The 20,007-nt window shown below is 46.4% G+C and overlaps 2 protein-coding genes across 5 annotated transcripts; one reads left to right on the top strand and one right to left on the bottom strand.

Annotated features, from left to right (window-relative positions):
- Positions 1 to 1,027: 1,027 nt before the first annotated feature.
- Positions 1,028 to 8,334, bottom strand: pigt (phosphatidylinositol glycan anchor biosynthesis, class T). 2 transcript variants are annotated; one of them, XM_036533172.1, is made up of 12 exons: positions 7,851 to 8,334; positions 7,014 to 7,191; positions 6,595 to 6,722; positions 6,359 to 6,459; positions 6,077 to 6,163; positions 5,555 to 5,642; positions 5,327 to 5,424; positions 4,659 to 4,818; positions 3,773 to 3,973; positions 3,155 to 3,320; positions 2,689 to 2,772; positions 1,028 to 2,380 (listed from the first exon to the last, which is right to left on the bottom strand). In XM_036533172.1, exons 1-12 carry the CDS (start codon positions 8,323 to 8,325, stop codon positions 2,131 to 2,133), a joined length of 2,016 nt encoding a protein of 671 aa, XP_036389065.1. In that variant the 5' UTR covers positions 8,326 to 8,334; the 3' UTR covers positions 1,028 to 2,130. The 2 variants fall into 2 exon arrangements, with proteins under 2 accessions (XP_036389065.1, XP_036389066.1); XM_036533173.1 differs by having other exon boundaries at positions 3,773 to 3,970.
- Positions 8,335 to 9,552: 1,218 nt separating this feature from the next.
- Positions 9,553 to 19,724, top strand: phactr3a (phosphatase and actin regulator 3a). Of its 3 annotated transcripts, XM_036533532.1 has the most exons (12): positions 9,553 to 10,125; positions 13,128 to 13,289; positions 13,545 to 13,700; positions 14,332 to 14,634; positions 14,726 to 14,927; positions 15,012 to 15,226; positions 15,838 to 15,991; positions 16,461 to 16,516; positions 17,470 to 17,531; positions 17,841 to 17,981; positions 18,607 to 18,683; positions 19,101 to 19,724. In XM_036533532.1, exons 1-12 carry the CDS (start codon positions 10,020 to 10,022, stop codon positions 19,114 to 19,116), a joined length of 1,650 nt encoding a protein of 549 aa, XP_036389425.1. In that variant the 5' UTR covers positions 9,553 to 10,019; the 3' UTR covers positions 19,117 to 19,724. The 3 variants fall into 3 exon arrangements, with proteins under 3 accessions (XP_036389425.1, XP_036389424.1, XP_036389423.1); XM_036533531.1 differs by lacking the exon at positions 19,101 to 19,724 and having other exon boundaries at positions 14,729 to 14,927; positions 17,841 to 18,676; XM_036533530.1 differs by lacking the exon at positions 19,101 to 19,724 and having other exon boundaries at positions 17,841 to 18,676.
- Positions 19,725 to 20,007: the final 283 nt, after the last annotated feature.

Genomic DNA, 20,007 nt, shown 5'->3' with positions numbered 1-20,007 from the left:
CCCAGAATGAGCAGAGGGCAGGAGGACCTTCAGACCATCAGCGTCTTGGAATGCTACATGTTTTTTTTCCCCCTCGGCACTGGAAGGAAAACTTGTGCGGTAAATGCTTACTGGCAATGAAAGAGCCCTCTGTGTCCAAACTTGGAGAACTTGGCACCGGTGAGGCTGGGTTTGTTCACAGAGAAAGCCGGGTACAGAGAGAGAGCGAGAGAGAGAAAGAATCAAGAGCAAATGCAATCAGTCCTTCCCCTCTGAGGAACAAACACCCAGACACAAGCCCAGAGCTGATTCTGATTCTGCTGGATGCCGAGCAGATCGGCACATTGCGTGAGGCCGGCAGAACTGAACCGTGGGCTCTGCAGCCGAATTAAATGCAGATTCCTGGAGGATGCAGTAAGATATTTTTGAAGTGCAAACAGATGTCCACCGAAGTGACGCCCGGGAGAGTCTTCAGTGATGTTCCACCGCAGGACGGACAGACCGCCATGTTCCCTGTGGACCGGGCGGTAGTGGCAGGGGCCGGGCTGAGCTGGGCTGGGCAGAACAGCGTGTGCATCGCCCTCCCTGGAGTGCTGCTAGCTGGAGTAACGCTGGATTGCTAGACGGTGCCGTAAGTCCTCAGGCCGCTGCCAAATGTTCCCTTCTCCCCAGCAGCCGTCACATTCCTCCCCTCAACAATCCTCCCCAAATTACAGAAACGCTGACCCTCAGCTGCAGGGTATGCACACAGGAACACACCACCCCATTCTCTCACAGCAAACGCCCACCTCTGCACGCCTCAGCCAACCAGCAGCACTGCAAGCTTCTTACTCATTTTCTTTTGGAAGCTGTCATCCTTCTCCCACCAGACAAACTTTACAGAATGGGAAGCTCTTGCAATACAGTGTAATTCTGGGACATGAGACTGGGTTGCAGAAAGTATGCAAGACTCTGGGTTAGAGTTTGGACAGGAAAAGACTGTCTTGTTAAAGGATGCGGAAGTGGGAAGTTATCCCAAATAGACAACAGAAATATTTCATGTCTCAGCCAGTTTATTGAAGGGGAACAAGAATAAATACCCAATTCATCCAAATCCCACATGTGATCAGAGCATTACAGTCACACCCAGTGCAGCGAGAACATTATGCAGAAACATAAAATACAAAGAGAAGAGTGAAAAAAGACCACTTCAGCAGAGAGTAGAGTCCACAGGAAGGTACAACTTTCATGGGAGGGGTGGAAATGCGTCTCCTGAATGTTTCCTGTGAACGGAATGCTGTCCGGTTCTCCCAAATACAGAAATAAAAACAGACTTGAAACAAACCAGCACAGCTTCAAGCAAAACAGTCAGACCAGCGGGTAAGAGAGCATAAAGACTTTTGGAAAGCATGTTATTGCTGCGCACACATAGCATTTTTGCACTTCCAGTAAAGCGCAGAAGATAGGGACTGTGTCTAACAGAACAAGAAGACAGCTGTTTCCCTGAGTCTCTGACTTGTTAGCACTGGACCTGGAGAGAAAACAGATTCTGCATAACCTCAGCAATGTTGGTCTCCATCAAAAACAGATGGTCACCGCTAGTTCCCTGTTCAGTATCCAGTACACAGTGCAACACTAATCTGAAGGCAGAACACACTAGACTGAGCAACAGCGTGCTCCCTTCCCCTTCAGTTCTGTAGCTACACGCAGATAATGCTGGGGAATATGGCAGGCACTGTTCAACAGAGTACAGTTTAGTGGTTTCAACTTTTCTTGCACTCAACAGTGTGCTCCAAACTCTGGTCACAGACCAGGAATTCACTCAAAATGTACGAGTGGTTTCACAGTAAAGCCAAAAATAAATAAAACAGTTCCCCCCCCATCCCCCCTTCCCTCCACTCCCCTCCTTTCTGCTTTCTGTAGAAACTCATATCCCAGTCACTCAGAGCAGAGGAATGGTCAGTAAAATGCATGCGTCCCAGCCATGCAAAGTGGCCCATCAATGATCTTCTGGTGGACTTTAAGCCCAGTTCCTCATTCCCTCCTCAGAGCTGAAACACAGCAACTCCAGGTGAAATGTTCTGACAGAGTGAGCAGCAATGAGCTGTGCCGGGCTGGCGTTCCCCTGCGTGTTTTCTGAAGAGTGGGACGACGCTGCATTTGACGTTGAGCTCACAGCGGCGGCACGCCCCTGAGCCAGCGGATGACGTTGGCCAGGCGCTTGGTGAGCCCTGGGCTGGGCTCCTCCACCTGGAAGGTGCGGGTGAGCAGGTTGTAGAGGGAGCCGTAGCCCACGGCGACCACGGTGCAGGTGAGGCAGATGACGTTGTAGGGCATGCTGAAATCCGGTGTGGGCAGGTTCACCAGCAGGGGCTCGGTGTACACACGCACAAAGTACGCAGACTCCTCTTTGCAGGGGAAACTGGGAGACCAGGATGTGCATGCACGCACAGACACAGACAGACACATATACACAGGTTATAAAAGTTTATGCAGAGCTGTGTAAAATGTGTATACCCACATGCCTCATTCTATCCACATCAGACCACAGCAAGATCAATAAAACCAAAAACAAAAAGCATATGAATAAATCAGTGTGGTTATAAATAACACTAATATTTTTTTACCATTGTAAGGATCCACACACACACACACACACACATCACCAGAGATGGAAACATAAAGGACAGAGTGGATGAAAATGCTGAAACAGGTTCACTGCCAACTCACAAGCTGCTGAACAGCGGATGTTCCTTTGTGCTGTTGGTATCCATGGCGACAACGCTTGGCACCAGGGCACTGATGACAGAAGACCTGCAGGATAACAGACAGGACTCATTTTCCAAGTTCAGAGTCGTTTTCACCAAACTGCTGAAAGACCATGGAAGTGCAAGCTGTAGACTGTTTACCCAGTCACAGATATTCTGTTATGTCCAGATATTCTCCTTCTGCATTCTGCCTTCCTCCCTTAACTGCTGACAGTAGGAGGTTCTGGTGTTTTCTGGGTTCCTATACTAAATGTAGATGAATTTAGACCACACCCATTCAGGAAAGTTCAGCCAGGAATGAGTCAGCAAATCCGAACACCTATAGCTTCCACAGTGGCAGACACAGAGCTCTCTGTGTGAAGCACACTGAGCTGAATATCTGGTCAGTATGTAGAAAATCTGTGCCCTAGCTGATGTCACAGACTCACCCGACATAGAAGCCGTGGTTGGGGTCCGGCGTGTACTCAGTCCACTTGAGCAGCGCTCTCTCGAACTGCACCGTTACCTCAGTGACAGAGTTGGGGGGCAGCTGCACGAGCATCTCCAGTAGGTGGGGGCGTAAGCGGTCTTTGGAGGGCTGGTAGTGAATGTAGCCTAATGGGGAGAGAGAGGCACACAATGCCCAAGCACACTGCTTTACTACAGTAAAAACAGCTTGAGAAAATAAATCTGAATAGACTCTGGCTTGAATTCAGTCACCATTTCTCCTGAACTTTAACACAATAAACATGTGCTACTTACCCCCCTAAAATCAAAAACACTTTTTCCCTAATAAATTTCGGTGATTACTGAACTCACAAATGTAACTCTTATAAAAGAAGTCACAGTCACAGCACTTACTCATAAAAGTTATTACTCATCGGAATTATTGATAGATGTTGACTGAATCCAGGCCTCAAATTCAAAGCCATAGCCAAAAGCAAATACAAACAAGGGAGGCAGCCATCTACACACCGATAAGTACTGCATCTGAGCAGTGTAATAGGGGAAGGCGTCGCAGAGAAAAGGCAGGTGAGCACAGGAGGATGCTGCACAGTGCGACTCACTGGGCTTGTTCTCGCGGGACTTGCTGGTGACGGTCAGCGTGTGGATGTACAGGCGCAGGTACCAGGGCACCATCTCCAGCAGGAGCACGGGAAATGCCCGGTACGGGTGGTTGTTGTAGATCAGGGTGTGGATCTCGCCCGTCTGCAGCCCGTACCCCGCCACGTAGCGCTCGCCATGCAGAAGGGGCCGCAGCATGTCTGCTGGACCAGGAGGGACAGGCGCGCCAGAGGACAATGCCATTCAGACTCTCGGCAAATGTATTTCACACCCACTCCTCTCACAAACACCTCTGCTTTCCATTACAATAATGTTACGGGAAAACACTGCTGCTCTCTAAGCCCTGGAATCAATCAACACATACGATAACCTCAAATTAAGCAGATAAAGTCAAACAAAATTCACTGAATCTGGAATAAGTGAATGAACGCAAACAATTATGATCCTGTATGTGAACTGTAAATGTTTCCATACACCTAACCCAAACTACAGCAAGCCCTTTCAGACGACCTTTGTCGGCCTGTGGATTCCATGGATGTGCAAAGTGGTAGTTATAATTCAAAGTCAAGCACATCCCTCAAAACGCAGTTCATGTGACTGAGAGGCTTGAGTGCAGGGAAAACTTCAGAGCACCCCACAGGGGAAACCAACCCTCTATTAAAACCATGAGAAAAGTGAGGCTTCCTTATTTTTTATTGTTATATGAACCTTGCTGTGTTTTTTTAACGGTTATTGCGTGCTTGTTAAATGAACAGGCAGCACAGTGACACATGACACAAATTTCCCATTAACTCTCACACTGCCAAACATAAGGGTTTTAAGGAACCACTGTGACTGGCAATAGCTTGCGGTATGAAGAGGATTAGTGATGTTTGAGGCTGAGCTTACCTGCGTCCGTCGTTTTCCACTTCAGCAGAACGTTGAGGCTGCGCAGTGTTCCGAAGGGTTCTGGGGTTGTGAGGTCATACACGGAGTAGGTCCTGCGGTCGCCAAGCACCACCGCCTGGCTGAGAGTGGGTGTAGCTGGCGTCAGGTCAAACAGTTCCCCCTAGAGGGAATATCACAAGCACAACTCTGAAACCGCAAAAAACAATCATCTCATTAGAGGGAGCATGGCAGCATCATCAGCAGGAGATACCGACACTCAGAGAGAGAGAGAGAGAGAGAGAGAGAGAGAGAGAGAGAGAGAGAGGGAGAGGGAGAGGGAGAGAGAGAGAGGGAGAGAGGGAGAGAGGGAGAGAGGGAGAGAGGGAGAGAGAGAGAGGGAGAGAGGGAGAGAGAGAGAGAGGGAGAGAGGGAGAGAGAGAGAGAGAGAGAGGGAGAGAGAGAGAGAGAGAGAGAGAGAGAGGGAGAGAAGGAGAGAGAGAGAGGGAGAGAGAGAGAGGGAGAGAGAGAGAGAGGGAGAGAGGGAGAGAGGGAGAGAGGGAGAGAGAGAGAGAGAGAGAGAGAGAGAGAGAGAGGGAGAGAGGGAGAGAGGGAGAGAGAGAGAGAGAGAGAGAGAGAGAGCGAGAGAGAGAGAGAGAGAGAGAGAGAGAGAGAGCGGGCAAGGAGCTTACCTGGCTGTTGTCGGTGATGTCCACATACACTTTACTGGAAGAGGCCAGGGGACAAGCCTCCGTCAGTGTGCGGGAGAACATCTTGAACAGGGACCACTCTAAGGAATGACGCAAGCAGAGCCTTACATTGACAGTAAAAATATGACCCCATGCCATATGAAATGGGCAGCGGTGGAATTTCCCATGATTCCTAGCCAGCGTTAGTGCGCTTTCCCCTCTCCCTCTTACCCCTCCTGCTCTGCCCAGATGTGTGCATGTCGAACACCACACCCAGCGTCTGCCTCAGCTCCCACGCTGTGGATGTGCACTGCCAGTCCTGAAAGCACCAGCACACAGCCTCAGCCACAACACACCACAGCCAGATGCACATGCGCTCATAAACTGAGCCACTGTCAAACAGTCTACAATCACAGTGATAAAAAGCACCATCTTCTGTGTTCTCTTCTGTTTCTTACTAAAGCATTTCAGTCACTGCTACCAAATTCCAATATCACATCATTATATTAACAAATATTTGAGTTTCAGCAATGCAGCCACACCACTTTACAAGTCAAGGATTAAAAGTAAAACTGAGTTCTGTCATTAGGAAAAACTGAGTTGAACTGTGTATTTTACACTGACACTAAGAGGTATTTCTCACCCAGAGTTACTCCGGAAAGGAAAGGTCCTCTGGTTCAGCCGAAAGCCTGGTCGTTATACACGTATCCTGATGTGTCTACGAATCAACAGTGTTTAGGGGGAATGTCTCACCTGACATACTGGTCGTATGTGAACCGACTGCGAGTGAAAACTGCTGTGGAAAAGCTTCTCAGACTTCAGCAGAACAGCTAAGCCAGCCTGCAGAACGGATGGGAGAAAAGAGTCATTACATCCCATTACAAGAGTCAATTACACACCCAAGTACCTGGCATAGGATGCAGGCCAGGCTGCTTTCAGCTAAAAATGAAGGTGAGCCCCTGAACAGTAGCACTGGATGCCTCTAGTGACCTTCAGGCATGCTACAGTCATTGAGGCAGTGTGCCCCATGTTCACCTTAGAGCCACAGGGAAGCAGCTTCTTCCATGGTGTCAGGTTTTCTGTGCACACAATCTCTCGTGGCAACACAGCGTATCGCAGGAAGCGCTGGTCAGTCACTGCATACAGGAAGTAAAGAAAATTCTGAAAACATCAGCAGAATGACACACCATGAACAGACAAATACACACAGACTACAGCAGAGATGGGCTTAGTGCCTGCGTGTATCTCTGGGGTTCTGCAAGGCCCCTCACCATTCCCCACGCCCAGGGGCTTGAAGGAGGCGCTAGGTTGAACAGTGTTCGTCGAGTCAATGAAATTAAGGGAGGCACAGAAGATTCCTGACAGCACGTTGGTGAGCTCCTTCCAGGCTCCGTCCACACTGAAACACATAGCACAGTGGCATCCTTCATTACCAGAGCCTTATACCACAGTGGCATCCACCCCAGAGCCTTAACTACACACTGCACCATTACTGAAGCCTTAACTATGACACTGCTCTGTTACCGAAGCCTTAACTATGGCACTGCTCTGTACAGTAATGGATCACTGGAGATTGACTGCTGCAGGTCCTACACATGTCTCTAAATCACATTGTGATCTGTGTTCATTTCAAATAAAAATGGACTCTGATCCTGTAAGGGTTCGGGCTGCCTTTCCCTGCTCCACTCACTCGGTGACTGTGTCCTGGAACCACACCCACAGCTCTGCCCCGGGGGGCGCGGACAGGAAGGGCTGCCCCCACTGCATGGTCCGCCAGTATCCCTGGGTGAAGGAGATGTGCAGCTCGCGGAGGGAGAACTTCGTAATCACCTGGCCCAAAGACTTTGGAAACAGTCTGTAGTGTGCCACTGAAAGAAAAAAAAAATCAGAGGAAAAAAAAAAAAACATTAAAACAGGTGCCTGATGCAGTCCGGGCAGAGCACAGATGTTTGAACAGAACTGTAAACACAGCACAACAACAATACCAGATCTGTGGTACTGATGGTGTACTTAGTATCAGCCTAACTAAACTACATGAGATGAACTGATATCTCCTGTAACTGAAACGCGTTTCAAACGCTTTTTAAAACCAGCCATTGATGCTGACAGGCACTTCTCCAGATGCCTGTATTTGTAAGGTGATAACCTCACTTTAACCCCAAAATGTGGGTTCGGTAAGTCATGGGACACTGTCATTGTACCTGTAAGGTACTGGAACTGCCTCGGCACACACTGTACTGTTTGAATGGATGACAAAAGGAAAACGCAGTGTAATTTGCATGGTCGTCTGCATACACGATGAAATGAAAACAACACAAAATCGAAGGCATCTCCTCCCTATTTCTGAACACACTTTGAAACGGGACTCTTTAACTACTCCCATGCACAAAGCTGTTACTTGAAAGGTGCAGCTTGTTCTTCATGTAGCTAAATAACGATTCGGTATGAGCTAGTCACCTGCCTTCTAAAGACATCAAGGATGGGCTAACAGCTACAACGCTGCACCCTGTTCCCATCGTTGCCTTACCTTTTCTCCCTTGCTGGAAGAAGTCTGTGTCCCAGCGAGTGCGGAACTGGAAGCTTGCATAAATGTCTCCAGATTGAAGCGGTCGGATTACCAGTTCCTCTTGAAACTGGTCTTTCGGCGGCGGCGGTGGCGGTACAGAATCAATCACCTCTGCATCGCGCCGATCTGGTGCCTCTTCGTTGCTCTGGACATCAGCGTTAGTGTCGACAGTCACCTCTGTTGCTTCCCACTGCCTCAGCGATTCCTTCTGCTTAGATTCCGGGGTCTCAGGGTTAGGGGTCCTGCCGGCCTGTGTCTGCGAAACCGCGTCTGACTTCTGTGTATGAACGGCTTCAGCAAGCGTAACGTCATCAGCAATATCGGATTCTGTTTTTTCAGCCGTGTCCCCCTCATCATTCTTCGGGGTTGCACATGTAGAGTCGCACACGAGAAGCGCAAAAGCTATCAGAACGACGCTGTACCTGCACGCCGCCATTTTCCCTGTACAGACTACTTCCTTGTTGTCGGTGACAGAAATCGAATTGGTTTTGTAGGCATTTCTTATTGGACGAAATTTCTTAAAGCGGTAGCCCTGACAACACAGAAAGACAATGAACGTTAGAGAAATACGGCCGCTCCAGGACGAGAAGCCTTCTTCGTAATTCGTGTTGGTCAAAAGAGAAAGGATGCGGATAATGAACTGTGGAAAAAGGATAGTACGTATTTTATATCTAACTGAGAAGCTCAGCAACCGTTTTTAAGCATGGCCAGGTGACTGCAACCAACTCTTGACATTTCATTTTTCAGAAGTCGCATATTATCACTCACTGGTTACTCTCCATTTACGTTCAATTAATGACTTGTTTTGGCCACTTTGAATCCCCCGACAATCAATGACTTGTTTCGGCCACTTTGAATCCTCCGACAACCCCGTACCTACTATCCTTGGCTAAAACGTTTAAATAGAAGGCAATGCATCTTGCAACTTAAAATCTACCCCAGGGAAACCAAGTATTCCACAGAATGCGTCTTTTAGGCACGACGTGTCGTAAATCGGATCATTTTCATTTCAAAACGAAAGCTACTTTTGTGTATGTAATTCACGATTTGCACATTTTTTCACACTACAGATACGAAATTGTAGGCCTAGTCCGAAACAGACCGTTTAAGTTTCTCCAAGAATCTTAAAGCAACATGCAAGCAACCCCTTAGATGCTCTAGATGTAGCCTGTACTATCAGATATTGAAGATCTCAATTCAATTCAATTCTCAAAATCATGTATCAACATAAATGAGTGGCATCTGTTTTGATTTATTTAATTAATCGATGAAGTCATCAGTAACAGCACATTGAAGGCTATCAGGTCAGGAATGATGTGTGGGCTTTGTGCAATAATAACCCCTAACCCCATTAGTCTTTTTGTAGGCTTACGTGTCTAGAGGTTGCACAAACCATATATATCCTGTATGACTCTATTCTTACCATAATCTAGTTAGCATTTCCCATAGGCTACGTTTATTTTATTTTACTTTTTTCATTGGCTACGTTTATGACAGCACGTATCAAGCTTTTCACGTCATCTTCTCTTTCAGTACCACTAAACGTTCGTCTCTGTTGTCCAAATCTGCTCTTTCTGCGTTTCTCCGGATTCCGTCCCCGCCCCTCCGTCTCCTGTCACCTCGCCGTTGCGCTGTCAACGCAAAGGGTGCTGGAATCGTTGAGAGGATAAGATTCTGTGCGATCAGTGACACGTCAGACGCATTTTAAGAACCTGGTTTTGCAGCTGCTATTTTAGATGGAGGGTTTTCCCTCCCCATGTCATCCTGCTGTGCACCTGAATCTCCAGCAATGGGATTTTTAAGAGAATATATTTTGAGTGCACAGCAGTATTTCATAGGCTATAGCAGGATATATTCCTATATACGTAGAGGCTGAGCGGACTGCTGCCTTTATGCCTCATATACAGTAACACAAAGACTCATCCCTATACCCCTCCCACACATAACACGCGCGCGCATTCATACACGCAAATACACACTGCATGCATTTCTTTTCACCCATGGCTTGCTAAATGCTCAAATACGCTGTTGTCAGACCGAATTAAATCCGCACCGCCGGTGGATGGTAGTGACCTTGGCTGCATCTGATAGGGTTTTCAATATTTTATTCACAATTCCTCCGCTATCTCCATGGCTACATCGGATGGAATAGACAATTGTGTTCTGCATCGAGGCAGATCTCAAAGTGACCCGAACATCCTCACCGAGTCCAGCATCGAGCTCGCGCACAGCACAGGTAAGCTAAAGGGAATGTATTGTCTTGCATGGAAATTCATTTTCATAATTAGCACAGTGTATGTCTACAGCCGCATGTCTGCGGTTCAGATTTACTCGGGCAATTAGTCTGATTTTGACGGTTTTATTTCTCCCTGTGAGGAATGAAAGAGGGTGCACTCTGGAACCGAGACAATTAAAACGGAATGGAATCAAGCGATATATGATTTTTTCCTGTTTTTTTTTTTTTTACAATTGAAAGATGTGCACTAAATAGAATGAACATGGACAGAATTGCCATGTCTCGAAGAGAATTGCATTGCACTGAACGCCTTTATAGCGTAGGCTACACACAGCCATAAAGCACAAAATTGCAAATATGGATTCAGTATACAACATATATATTTATGTTTCATGCATTTAGACATCGTTTCTGTCTTTGTAGCAATATTAAATGGATGAATCACAAAGGCCTTTTTTTAGCTCTGCACGTGTCCAAGGCAAAGTCAGAGACGTCTCTTTCGTCTGTAAACTGTAATTGGTAAATTCAGCGTGTTTTCAGAAAGCCTCCAGTACGCCTTCGTAGAAGAATGCTTTATGATAATTGCATCTTCTTTGAATGGTTCTGTTAGAATAAGGGATAGTTCGTATTACCGCCTATACTGTTTTGCTCGAAGTCTAGGTATGCCATTGGCTTCTGCCCTTCATTCAAGTAACAAAACAACAATATTAGCCTACATTGTTACAACGCTTTGTGTTGTGGTGAAATTTTATGTTGAAGCAATCTAGAACAACGTGTGAGTAAGATTGTGTCAATGTCTTGACGATGCGGTGACAATATTTTCTCACAACATTGCTATAAACGTTTCTGCCACCTTCAAATCTGTTGCTGCCATGTTGCTACACCCTAGAATTGTTGCATTTAAATTGTAATTTGATTCGTAATTTATCGCCTACCACATAAAAATAGATTCGGGAAACTCACAGAGCTTTTCGTGAGCACATAAAAACCTTTTATGAGAACAATGAAAACAACTACAGCTGCCTTTGCTGTAATTAAACTAATATAATTACATATATTGACATAAACACGGGCTGTCGAAAATTGGTAGGTATAGTTACCAAAATGTATTTAGTATAATCTAAAACAAACATAGGGACTAAAAATAGAACCAACAATGTTTTACCAACATCTATTTTAATGAGGCACAGCAGTTCAATTTCTTTATTCAGGCTTTGAGCTTGCGTCCATGAGAGAGTGTTCTCTGTTATACATCCTCTGCACAGTCCCAGCATTGAACCAGAGTGGGTTCTGCTGTTGGATTTTGTTCCCCTGTCTGATTTAGTTCTCTTTAGCTTCCAGCACATCAAAATGCATGTTTAAATTCTTCCCCATGTGAGTTGTGCCCTGCTCTCTACTGTCTACTACTAAAGGGATCACCTAACGCTAACCCTAACGCTAGCCTGAGCCCTGACCCTAACCCTAACCCTACCATCACTCCCTTTTATAGTAACCTCAACCCCAGCCCTAACTGTCCACTAACCCTAACCCTAATCCCAACTCAAATTTTATCCTGACGCTGACCACAACCCCAAACATAATTCCACATCAGCCTTCACCTGGACCCCAACCCTAAGGTCTACCCAAATCCAATTCTGCAGTCCAGTTCAGCATCAGAGCAGTGCATTAGGGAAATACAGGTAGAGGCTGTTTGTAAAGTCTGGTGAGCCCAAGCCTGACTCCTCCCTTACGACTTTCCATCACAGAGTGGGAATGTAGTTGGAGCTGAGGAGACCTTTGTACCAAACACAAATCCTAACCCTAATACTAACTCCTAACCCTAACACTACACTTAACCCAAGAGGGGAACCAGTATGACTGGGGGAACTCAAAGTAATGCAACACTGACTTTGCACAACAGGCTTCTGGGATCTAACAAATTACCTGGCTCAACCACTGAGATGGAATTCACAAGCCATGTTTAGCAGTCCCAGAAACTGGCACAAAACCCAGTGTCCTGAGGGGTGTGTACAGAAATATGTTTACAGGAAATTAAAAGACAAACTCCTCTGAAGAACAGTCTTAATGCTGGTGTTGACTTGTTTATTAGTACATAGATCTTGTAAGGCACAATTTCAAAGACAACACATGCCGACTACAGAGAAATGCTTTTGCTTCATGATTACCCTCTGGATATGGAAGATAGGTGGGCAGAGAACCTGTGTGGAGATCCAGTCATATGACTGCAGGTAGTGGAAATGAAGGGTTTGATTGGCTGGCACTGTAAGGAAGAAATAGGGTAATGTATTGCTAAGGTATGAATGAATGTGTAATTACGTAATTAAGGTAACCAGGATGATTTCTATAGCAATACCAGCATAGATCTACCACATGGCTTTCAGTGTTAAATTTAGGTTTGCTACAGTTTCATTTTAATGTAACACTGTATTTGTGTGTAACAGTTTTAACATAAAATAAAGCTGGATTCTTTTCTAACATGTAGGGCTGCACTATGGTTACTTAAATATGTATACATGTTGAAATGTATTTCACTTAAGTTAATTTGACATTAAATAATTGATTAAATTGCATATTACATTACATTACATTGCATTCATTTAGCAGATGCTCTTATCCAGAGCGACTTCCAGCACAAAAGAACAGAAGTGTATCCATTCAAGTTGAATGAGCAACAGTGTCAGACCAGGCTAACACTCCCAGACCAGTGAGTGTGAGCATAACACTATTCAAATCCTACCACAAGTTAACTTGTGATACTTGACTCAACTGCCTAGAAACTAAGGGAAGCCAAGTACACACTACCATACATCACAGTCACAATATATGTATAATACAGTATCATGGACTATTATAGTACTGTGTTATATCACAGCTATTAACAAACCATACAAATAAAAAATCAAATTGACACTCCTCAGGACAGTCTGAGTTAGCCTGAGTTAAGCTGATCATTGGAGGCCAGTTCACTGCTCCTCTGGACCTTTATGCTCTTGGTGCTGTAGATGTGAGTGACCAGCAGAGGGCGCTGCATGCAGGATGCCTGATGACAGGGGTGCGCACACCCCCCATCCGGCGCAACAGCAAACTGGCCACCTTGGGGCGCATCTTCAAGCCCTGGAAGTGGAGGAAGAAGAAGAATGACAAGCTGAAGCAGAGTTCCACAGGTGAGCTGAGTGTGACTTCCTCTTCTGGATGGGAGCGTTATACTGTTTGCATTGAAAAACAGAGAGGGGACTCAAACCAGACACTATGCATGCTGGGAACTGGAGGCTGAGAGCACCGAAGACAAGAAGGGGTCGTTGTCCATTCCAGATGAATCTTACTCAATAATAACTTCCTGTAAGAATATAAATAGCCTAATTGATGTAAGCCAGAGACAGCTCAGACTCAGATGTGTGTCTGCTCTCTCTACTTTGCAGAATTTGCTCTGGCCTGTGGACGGGGCCCTCTGGACCCTGGCACCCCACCACAGGGCCCCTCAAATGGCGGTGAGAGGGCAGAGCTGACCCTGGGCCCTGCAGCTAATCCCAGCACTATTGAAAACCTGAACTCGTATGAGGACCACTCCCACACAGGTAGTCCAGCCTTCTTATATCTACCTGACTCTCATCCAGTCTATGGGACCCCCCGTGCTATCTCCCTTGGCATGTGCCAGACTTGCAGTGTGGAGCACTCATGAATAGATAGACACACAGACAAACGGGCAGATAATGGGGATAATCGATCAGTGGATACTGTTTCAAAATATATTACATTATTGGCATTTAGCAGATGCTCTTATCCAGAGCAACTTACATCAATTACAGATTTTTACAATGTTGTCCATTTATACAGCTGGATATTTACTGAGACAGTTGTGGGTTTACTACTTTGCTCAAAGGTACAGCACTAGTGCCCCTGTGGTCCTGCTCCTGAACCACTATGCTACACTGCTGCCCCAATATATGATGTATATGATGTAGGTAGCTAAAGCTATCTATTTATTTACAGATACATAATTCAGTCACTCTTTTTCTTTTGTTTACTAATGAGAACCATTTTAACTTGTGTTCAATTTAGTATCATGTGCCTGTCTGTGAAAGAGTTCACACTGTCACCATTAGGTGGCAACAAAGACATTACCAACCGTCCCATATACCACAATTAATCGCACGTTGTAGATGATGAAATAAGTGTGAGACGTGAGTGTGTCTATTTCCTTGTCAGGGCTTTTCGCAGTAGAAGACAGCCAGGCTGATGTAGACTACACCCGCACTGCGATGGAAGGGGAGGTTGCTGTAGACTACACTCACACTGCAACAGAGAACGAGGCTACGGTAGACTACACCCGCTCTGCAACAGAGAAGGAAGAGACACCCCTCCCATTATTCACTACCGCCCCTGAGGATTTCCATGGAAACCGTGAGGGGACAAAGGAGTGTGGCCTGGGTGCTGTCCACGGAGGGTCCAGGTCCCCTCCCCCACCTGACTTACCTGTGAAACTGCTCCTCAGACTGGGGGACTCTGAGGGTGAGTGGAATCACCTGGTTCACAGGATAGAGGCCTGAGCTGCCTGTCACACAGAGAAGGCATTTTCCTCATGTGTCTGTCTCTGTCTCAGCAGATGGAAGCAAGATCTCCCCATCCTCCCAGCCAAGGAGCTCCTGCCTCCCAGTCGAGACCCCAGGCTCAGTTACCCTGCAAGGACAGATATCCACCCCTACGGGATCGCCCCACTTAGGCGGCCTCCACCCTCCACTGCCCCCTAGCTGCATCATCGAGGAACTGCACCGCGCCCTGGCCTCAAAACACCGGCAGGACAGGTGAGCAATGGAGCCGATACCCAGCCCTTCCTGCCACGCTCTCTCTGGTGGAGGGGGTGACTGCTGTCTTCCTGTGTTCTGCAGTTTCCATGGCAAAGAAGTTCGCTCCTCTGCAAAGCCTCTATCAGAGGGCCAGCCGTCCCGCTCCTCCAGTGTAGAGAAAGAGCCTGGTGGAGAGGTGGTGGTGAAGAAGGACGCAGACGAGAACAAGGAAAACGTGCAGGTGGAGGATAGCCGCGTGAGAGACGAGTGCGGACTCCAGTACGACCAGGACAGCTGGAATGATTCAGTCATCTCAGGTGAGCTCTGTGGAAGGCCTCTGTTTGTCACATGTGGTCATGTTCAGATGCAGGAGAGTGTTTCATACTGAGATTAACGTTACTGATGGAAGTGAGGGACCTCACACCTTGATTGGTCAGGGACATCTGGTGACCTAGTTCTTAGGAGGTGTGTATTGTCAGTGGAGAGTTAGTGCATGTGGGTGGAGCTGTCACAAGTCAATATAAGTGTGTGTGTGTATGTGCGTTGTGAGCTATCAGTATGTATGTATAGTATTACCAGCAGTCAGTAAATGCCTGTGGTATTACCAGTGGTTAATAAATGTGTGTTACATTGCTGGTGGTCAGTAAGTCTGTGTGGCATTGTCATTGATCAGTAAGTGTATGAGCTATTGCTAGCAGCCAGTGTCTGTGTTAAATTACTAGTGGTCGATAAGTCTGTGTGGCATTATCATTGATCTGTTGCTAGTGATCAGTGTGTGTGTATCATATTCATTGTGGTCACTAAGTATGTGCAAGGTAGATGTATATTGGCAGAGGTCAGTAAGTGTGTGTCTGTGTGTGTGCGTTTGCGTGTGTGTGTGTATGCTTGCATGCGTGTGTATGCTTGCATGTGTTTGTGTGTGCTGCAGGGACGCTACCTCGCAGGATGAGGGAGGAGCTCTTGGCTGTGAAGCTGCGGAACCGGCCCAGTAAGCAGGAGCTGGAGGAGCGCAACATCTTCCCCGTGCGGAGCGACCAGGAGCGGCAGGAGATCCGGCAGCAGATCGAGATGAAGCTCGCCAAGTGAGTGTGGCTCTCTCATCTGCCTGTGGGGCTGTGTCATCCTGCATCTCCAGCCTCTGAGCCTGTCAGCCACACGGAGTGGCTCTCTCACCTATTCTCCTGTTATTTTACATCTTTTTAAATGAACACCTTCGCTATTGTGTGACAAAGTGAGTTTGGGAAACGTGTCTCTATCAGTGTGAGGCCTGGGAAACAGACTTCCAGCCAAGCAGAAGGATACCGCAGTTAGAAAAGCAGATGCCAAGAGCTAGTGATCAAAACGCATGAGAGATGCATTAGGCTCGAATGAGGAACCACAGTCTTGATTTTAAACATGTGATAGGGCTTTTGTAGAGTTCCCATTAGAATATGCAGTTGGAAGGGCTCTGTCCGTATCATCAGGTTGTGTACTAACACTGGAATAAAATGGAGGCCCGTTCAGGAATCAGATCAGCATGCTCCAGCAGGTGACACTGGTGCTTTTTGGCAGGAGACTGAGCCAGCGGCCGGCTGTGGAGGAACTGGAGAGCCGGAACATCCTGAAGCGTGAGCGCTCCGTTTTCATTCCGCCTTTCATGGAAGTGGCAGAGATGTTTTACAGTGTTTTACAATGCAATGCAGTGTTTTTTACAATGCAAGTGCCCTTTGTATGCCTTCCAGGCTATCTGCCTTCCAGGCTAATTACCCTGAATCACATCTTTTCATTCAAAATGTTCTTGCACATGAAATGGAGCTGCTTACAGGACATTGTTGCAGAGGCAGTAATACGGGGATGCTAGCCTTCTTTAAGTTATTGTTCCACATATTGTTCAAGCCATACGATGGTAAGTCCGCTCAGCAAGTTGCATACCTATTTGGCCTGGGACTGTTGCTGAGCAACAGCAGGCCGAGCCACCTCTGCTATTAAGTTCCATGAAATGCAGTTGCCATTTAAAGGACAGTATGCGTCAATGATAACAAACCATACATGCACACATGAAATGCAATCCTTATACTTGTACCACCCTTGAAGAGTTTGCCTGGACATGGAATCGCTCTCTCATAGGAGCCCTGTAGCAGCTAATACCACATATATTATAGAGGCATTGTAAAATTTATTCCCAAAACAATTATAACATGTTAAGTAGTTTTTAGCTACCACTCTATACTATGCTATACTGTTCTATAGTATAGTAATTTTATATTATATTATATTATGCTATACTATGCTACATTCTTTTCATCTACTAAAGGTTTGAAAACATTTTTGGGAAATTTTAAAACGTTGGTGCGTTGTTTCATACATCAAAACATGAAAATGGAAAGAGAAAATAATCTCATAATAATCAAAATCAATCCTAAAATATATTTAATTTAATGAAATGTAAGACTTAACCACCTTAATATGTGTCTGGCAGTACTACATGAGCTCTGTGAGGTGTGGAGACATGATGTTCCCAGTGTACATTCTGCAATTTATGTTGTTTGTTGAAAAAATTGCTGTCTCTCCTGGGTCTCAGAGAGGAACGACCAGACGGAACAGGAGGAGAGGAGAGAAATTAAACAACGTCTAAACAGGAAGGTACTGTGCCCTTAGGAGTCTATTCACACCCCTCAATAACATAGGTACTATAATTGTATTGTAATGGTAATACAATGGTAATGGCAGACTGTAGCAACACTCCCACATGAAAATGATGTTTTTTCATTATCAAATGACATTTTCACTTGGGAGCATGACAACAGTGTGCAGGTGCATTCATTTCTGTAGCAAACAATTTATTACTGACTAGCATCTGTAGCATTCACTCCATGGATGTGCATCCTAACACCGTCCTCATCTGATCCCTGCTCTGATGGCAATCCAATGCTCCCTTCTCCTGGGCTGCAGCTGAACCAGCGGCCCACGGTGAACGAGCTTCGGGAGAGGAAGATTCTGATCCGCTTCAGTGACTATGTGGAGGTGGCCAAAGCACAGGACTATGACCGGAGAGCAGACAAGCCCTGGACCCGCCTCTCCGCTGCCGATAAGGTAGGAGCCAGAACCATGGCACCCTTTCAAGGCCCCGTTGCCCTCGGCTGCTTGGCCCTCAGGCTATGTGATGAACTTTATAGCACAAAGGACTCATGTCCAGGTGAAGCACTGTAGCGCATAGCCTTCATGTCCAGGTGAACCACCTTGGTACATCAGTGTCATGTTCAGCTGAACCATCATAGCACATGGGCCTAATGTCCAGGTCAACTACCATGTTCAGGTTTCGATGCTGTGAGGTTTGTTTATACTGAAGCCACCCCTGTCCTCATTAACAGAATAATTCAGCATTTGTGATTTCGAGTAGTCAGGGCAGGCAGCTCTCGATTCCTGGCTTTACACTGCTCCTGGGCCTTGCTATGTTACGTTTATTTCACGTATTACTCGTGTTTATTGCATCACTACCTTAAAACTGCAATTACAGTTACATTACATGTAACAAATCCCGCTTTACACACACGTTTTCATTACTGCTAGGCCCGAGCAGATATCCCCTTTCACAGAGACTCTCCAGCATTTTGAATTGTGAGGATCTCCTGTGTGTCTCTCCAGCGCGTTCCTTTCCTCTCCACGCTTCCTCCCTCACTTCCTGTGAGGTTCTTCCTCCTGATTTTTCTTCCCACAGGCAGCCATACGGAAGGAGCTGAACGAGTTCAAGAGCAGCGAGATGGAGGTGCACGCCTCAAGCAAGCACTTCACCAGGTTAGCCCTAGCTTTAGCACTTCACCGGCTCAGCCCTAGCTTTAGCACTTTACCGGGTTAGCCCCAGCTTTAGCACCACGCTAAACTTGTTTATGTTGGACAGTCCTGATGAGCTGTCTGTCTCATAAGCAAGACACAGAGTATGTCACGGATTTACATTACAAATTTCTACACAGCAGAACACTCATATTGTTCCATCGCCGCCTGACCTGCCATTGCCCACAGTGAAAAGCTGCATCTTGCTTGACCCCTGGTTATGTCAGCTTGAAGTGCAGCTCCTGTTTGTAACAGTGTGTCTTAACTAACTGCATACTTCACATTGCTAGTGATGTCCTGCTGATCCTTGAAGTGCTGTAGTTTAATTTTGGTTGAAAAATGAGGAAACCTTTTATTAATGTCACTCCCGCCCTGTGTTAGGTTCCACCGGCCGTAGTGACCTTTCTTCTGTGAAGAATTGCTGAACCTGTTTCTGTCAGTGGACGTCTGGCAAGAAATCCTCCAGGACCTGGGGGGCCTGGCAATTCCAGTGTTCTGGCCCAGAACCTGGGGGTCCTGAAGTCTTGGAGGCTGCATCACCACAGCGAATGCTCTCTGGAGAACATCTCCGACGCATATGGCGACACGGACATCTCCCAAGGGCTGTAGCAAGGATCCTTACCGAGCTTTAGAGTTCGGGCAGATGGAAAATATCTACCAAGGTTTAGAGGTTGGGCAGAGGGTGAAGATCTGTGCTGTGGTTTAGAAGTTGGGCAGTGAACAAATATCTTTACTCATGCCTTGAAGCAGAGGGCCAAGTTTGGTATTGAGGTGTAGAGGTTGGGTCCATACTTGCTGTTCATTCCCAAGAGGATTTTTTTACTGACCCCTTTTGAAGGGGTGTAAATTACAGGCAGAAGTTGTTTGAGTGACCAGCTTTGCCTTTTGTACACTGTAAACTTTGTCACAACTGGAGAGTCGTGGGCTCTCATTGATCAAGAGCAAATTTCAAACTACCAACTGTATAAATGTAAATCATAAAAGCACTGTGTCCATGTCTTTGCACAAAACATCCCTCTGTAAGCAACATTTGTCTGCAAAATACACATTTCTAATTTTTTTTAAAGCAAGTACACTTGTCTACTTCTTGTAAAGGCACTGTTCAATCACGTATGTTACATAAATACATATCCTGTGCTGAGACTCCAGACACACCTGAGTGTTTCGTGCTGGCCCTGGCCAAACACACGAGCGTAGGATTACGGCTTAGTGACTGGGCCATGCTTCCACACACTCATGGGTTTGTGTGTGGTTTACCTGTCCACACGGGTAACTTCATTACCATCTG

Source organism: Megalops cyprinoides, chromosome 7, assembly GCF_013368585.1.
Source record: "Megalops cyprinoides isolate fMegCyp1 chromosome 7, fMegCyp1.pri, whole genome shotgun sequence".
NCBI classification, from domain to species: Eukaryota; Metazoa; Chordata; class Actinopteri; order Elopiformes; family Megalopidae; genus Megalops; species Megalops cyprinoides.
The sequence above is the reverse complement of the archived record's forward strand: the minus strand, read 5'-3'. Positions and strand labels throughout refer to the sequence as shown.

Excerpts from the sequence above, each read along its gene's own strand:
- pigt (XM_036533172.1), bottom strand. The coding sequence starts at position 8,325 with ATGGCGGCGTGCAGGTACAGCGTCGTTCTGATAGCTTTTGCGCTTCTC. Across the intron at positions 6,460-6,594 it reads GCCCCTGGGCGTGGGGAATG|TGACTGACCAGCGCTTCCTG; the intron begins GTGAGGGGCCTT and ends TCCTGTATGCAG. Across the intron at positions 5,425-5,554 it reads ATCTGGGCAGAGCAGGAGGG|AGTGGTCCCTGTTCAAGATG; the intron begins GTAAGAGGGAGA and ends GTCATTCCTTAG.
- phactr3a (XM_036533530.1), top strand. The coding sequence starts at position 10,020 with ATGGCTACATCGGATGGAATAGACAATTGTGTTCTGCATCGAGGCAGA. Across the intron at positions 10,126-13,127 it reads CGAGCTCGCGCACAGCACAG|ATGTGAGTGACCAGCAGAGG; the intron begins GTAAGCTAAAGG and ends TTGGTGCTGTAG. Across the intron at positions 17,532-17,840 it reads AACAACGTCTAAACAGGAAG|CTGAACCAGCGGCCCACGGT; the intron begins GTACTGTGCCCT and ends CCTGGGCTGCAG.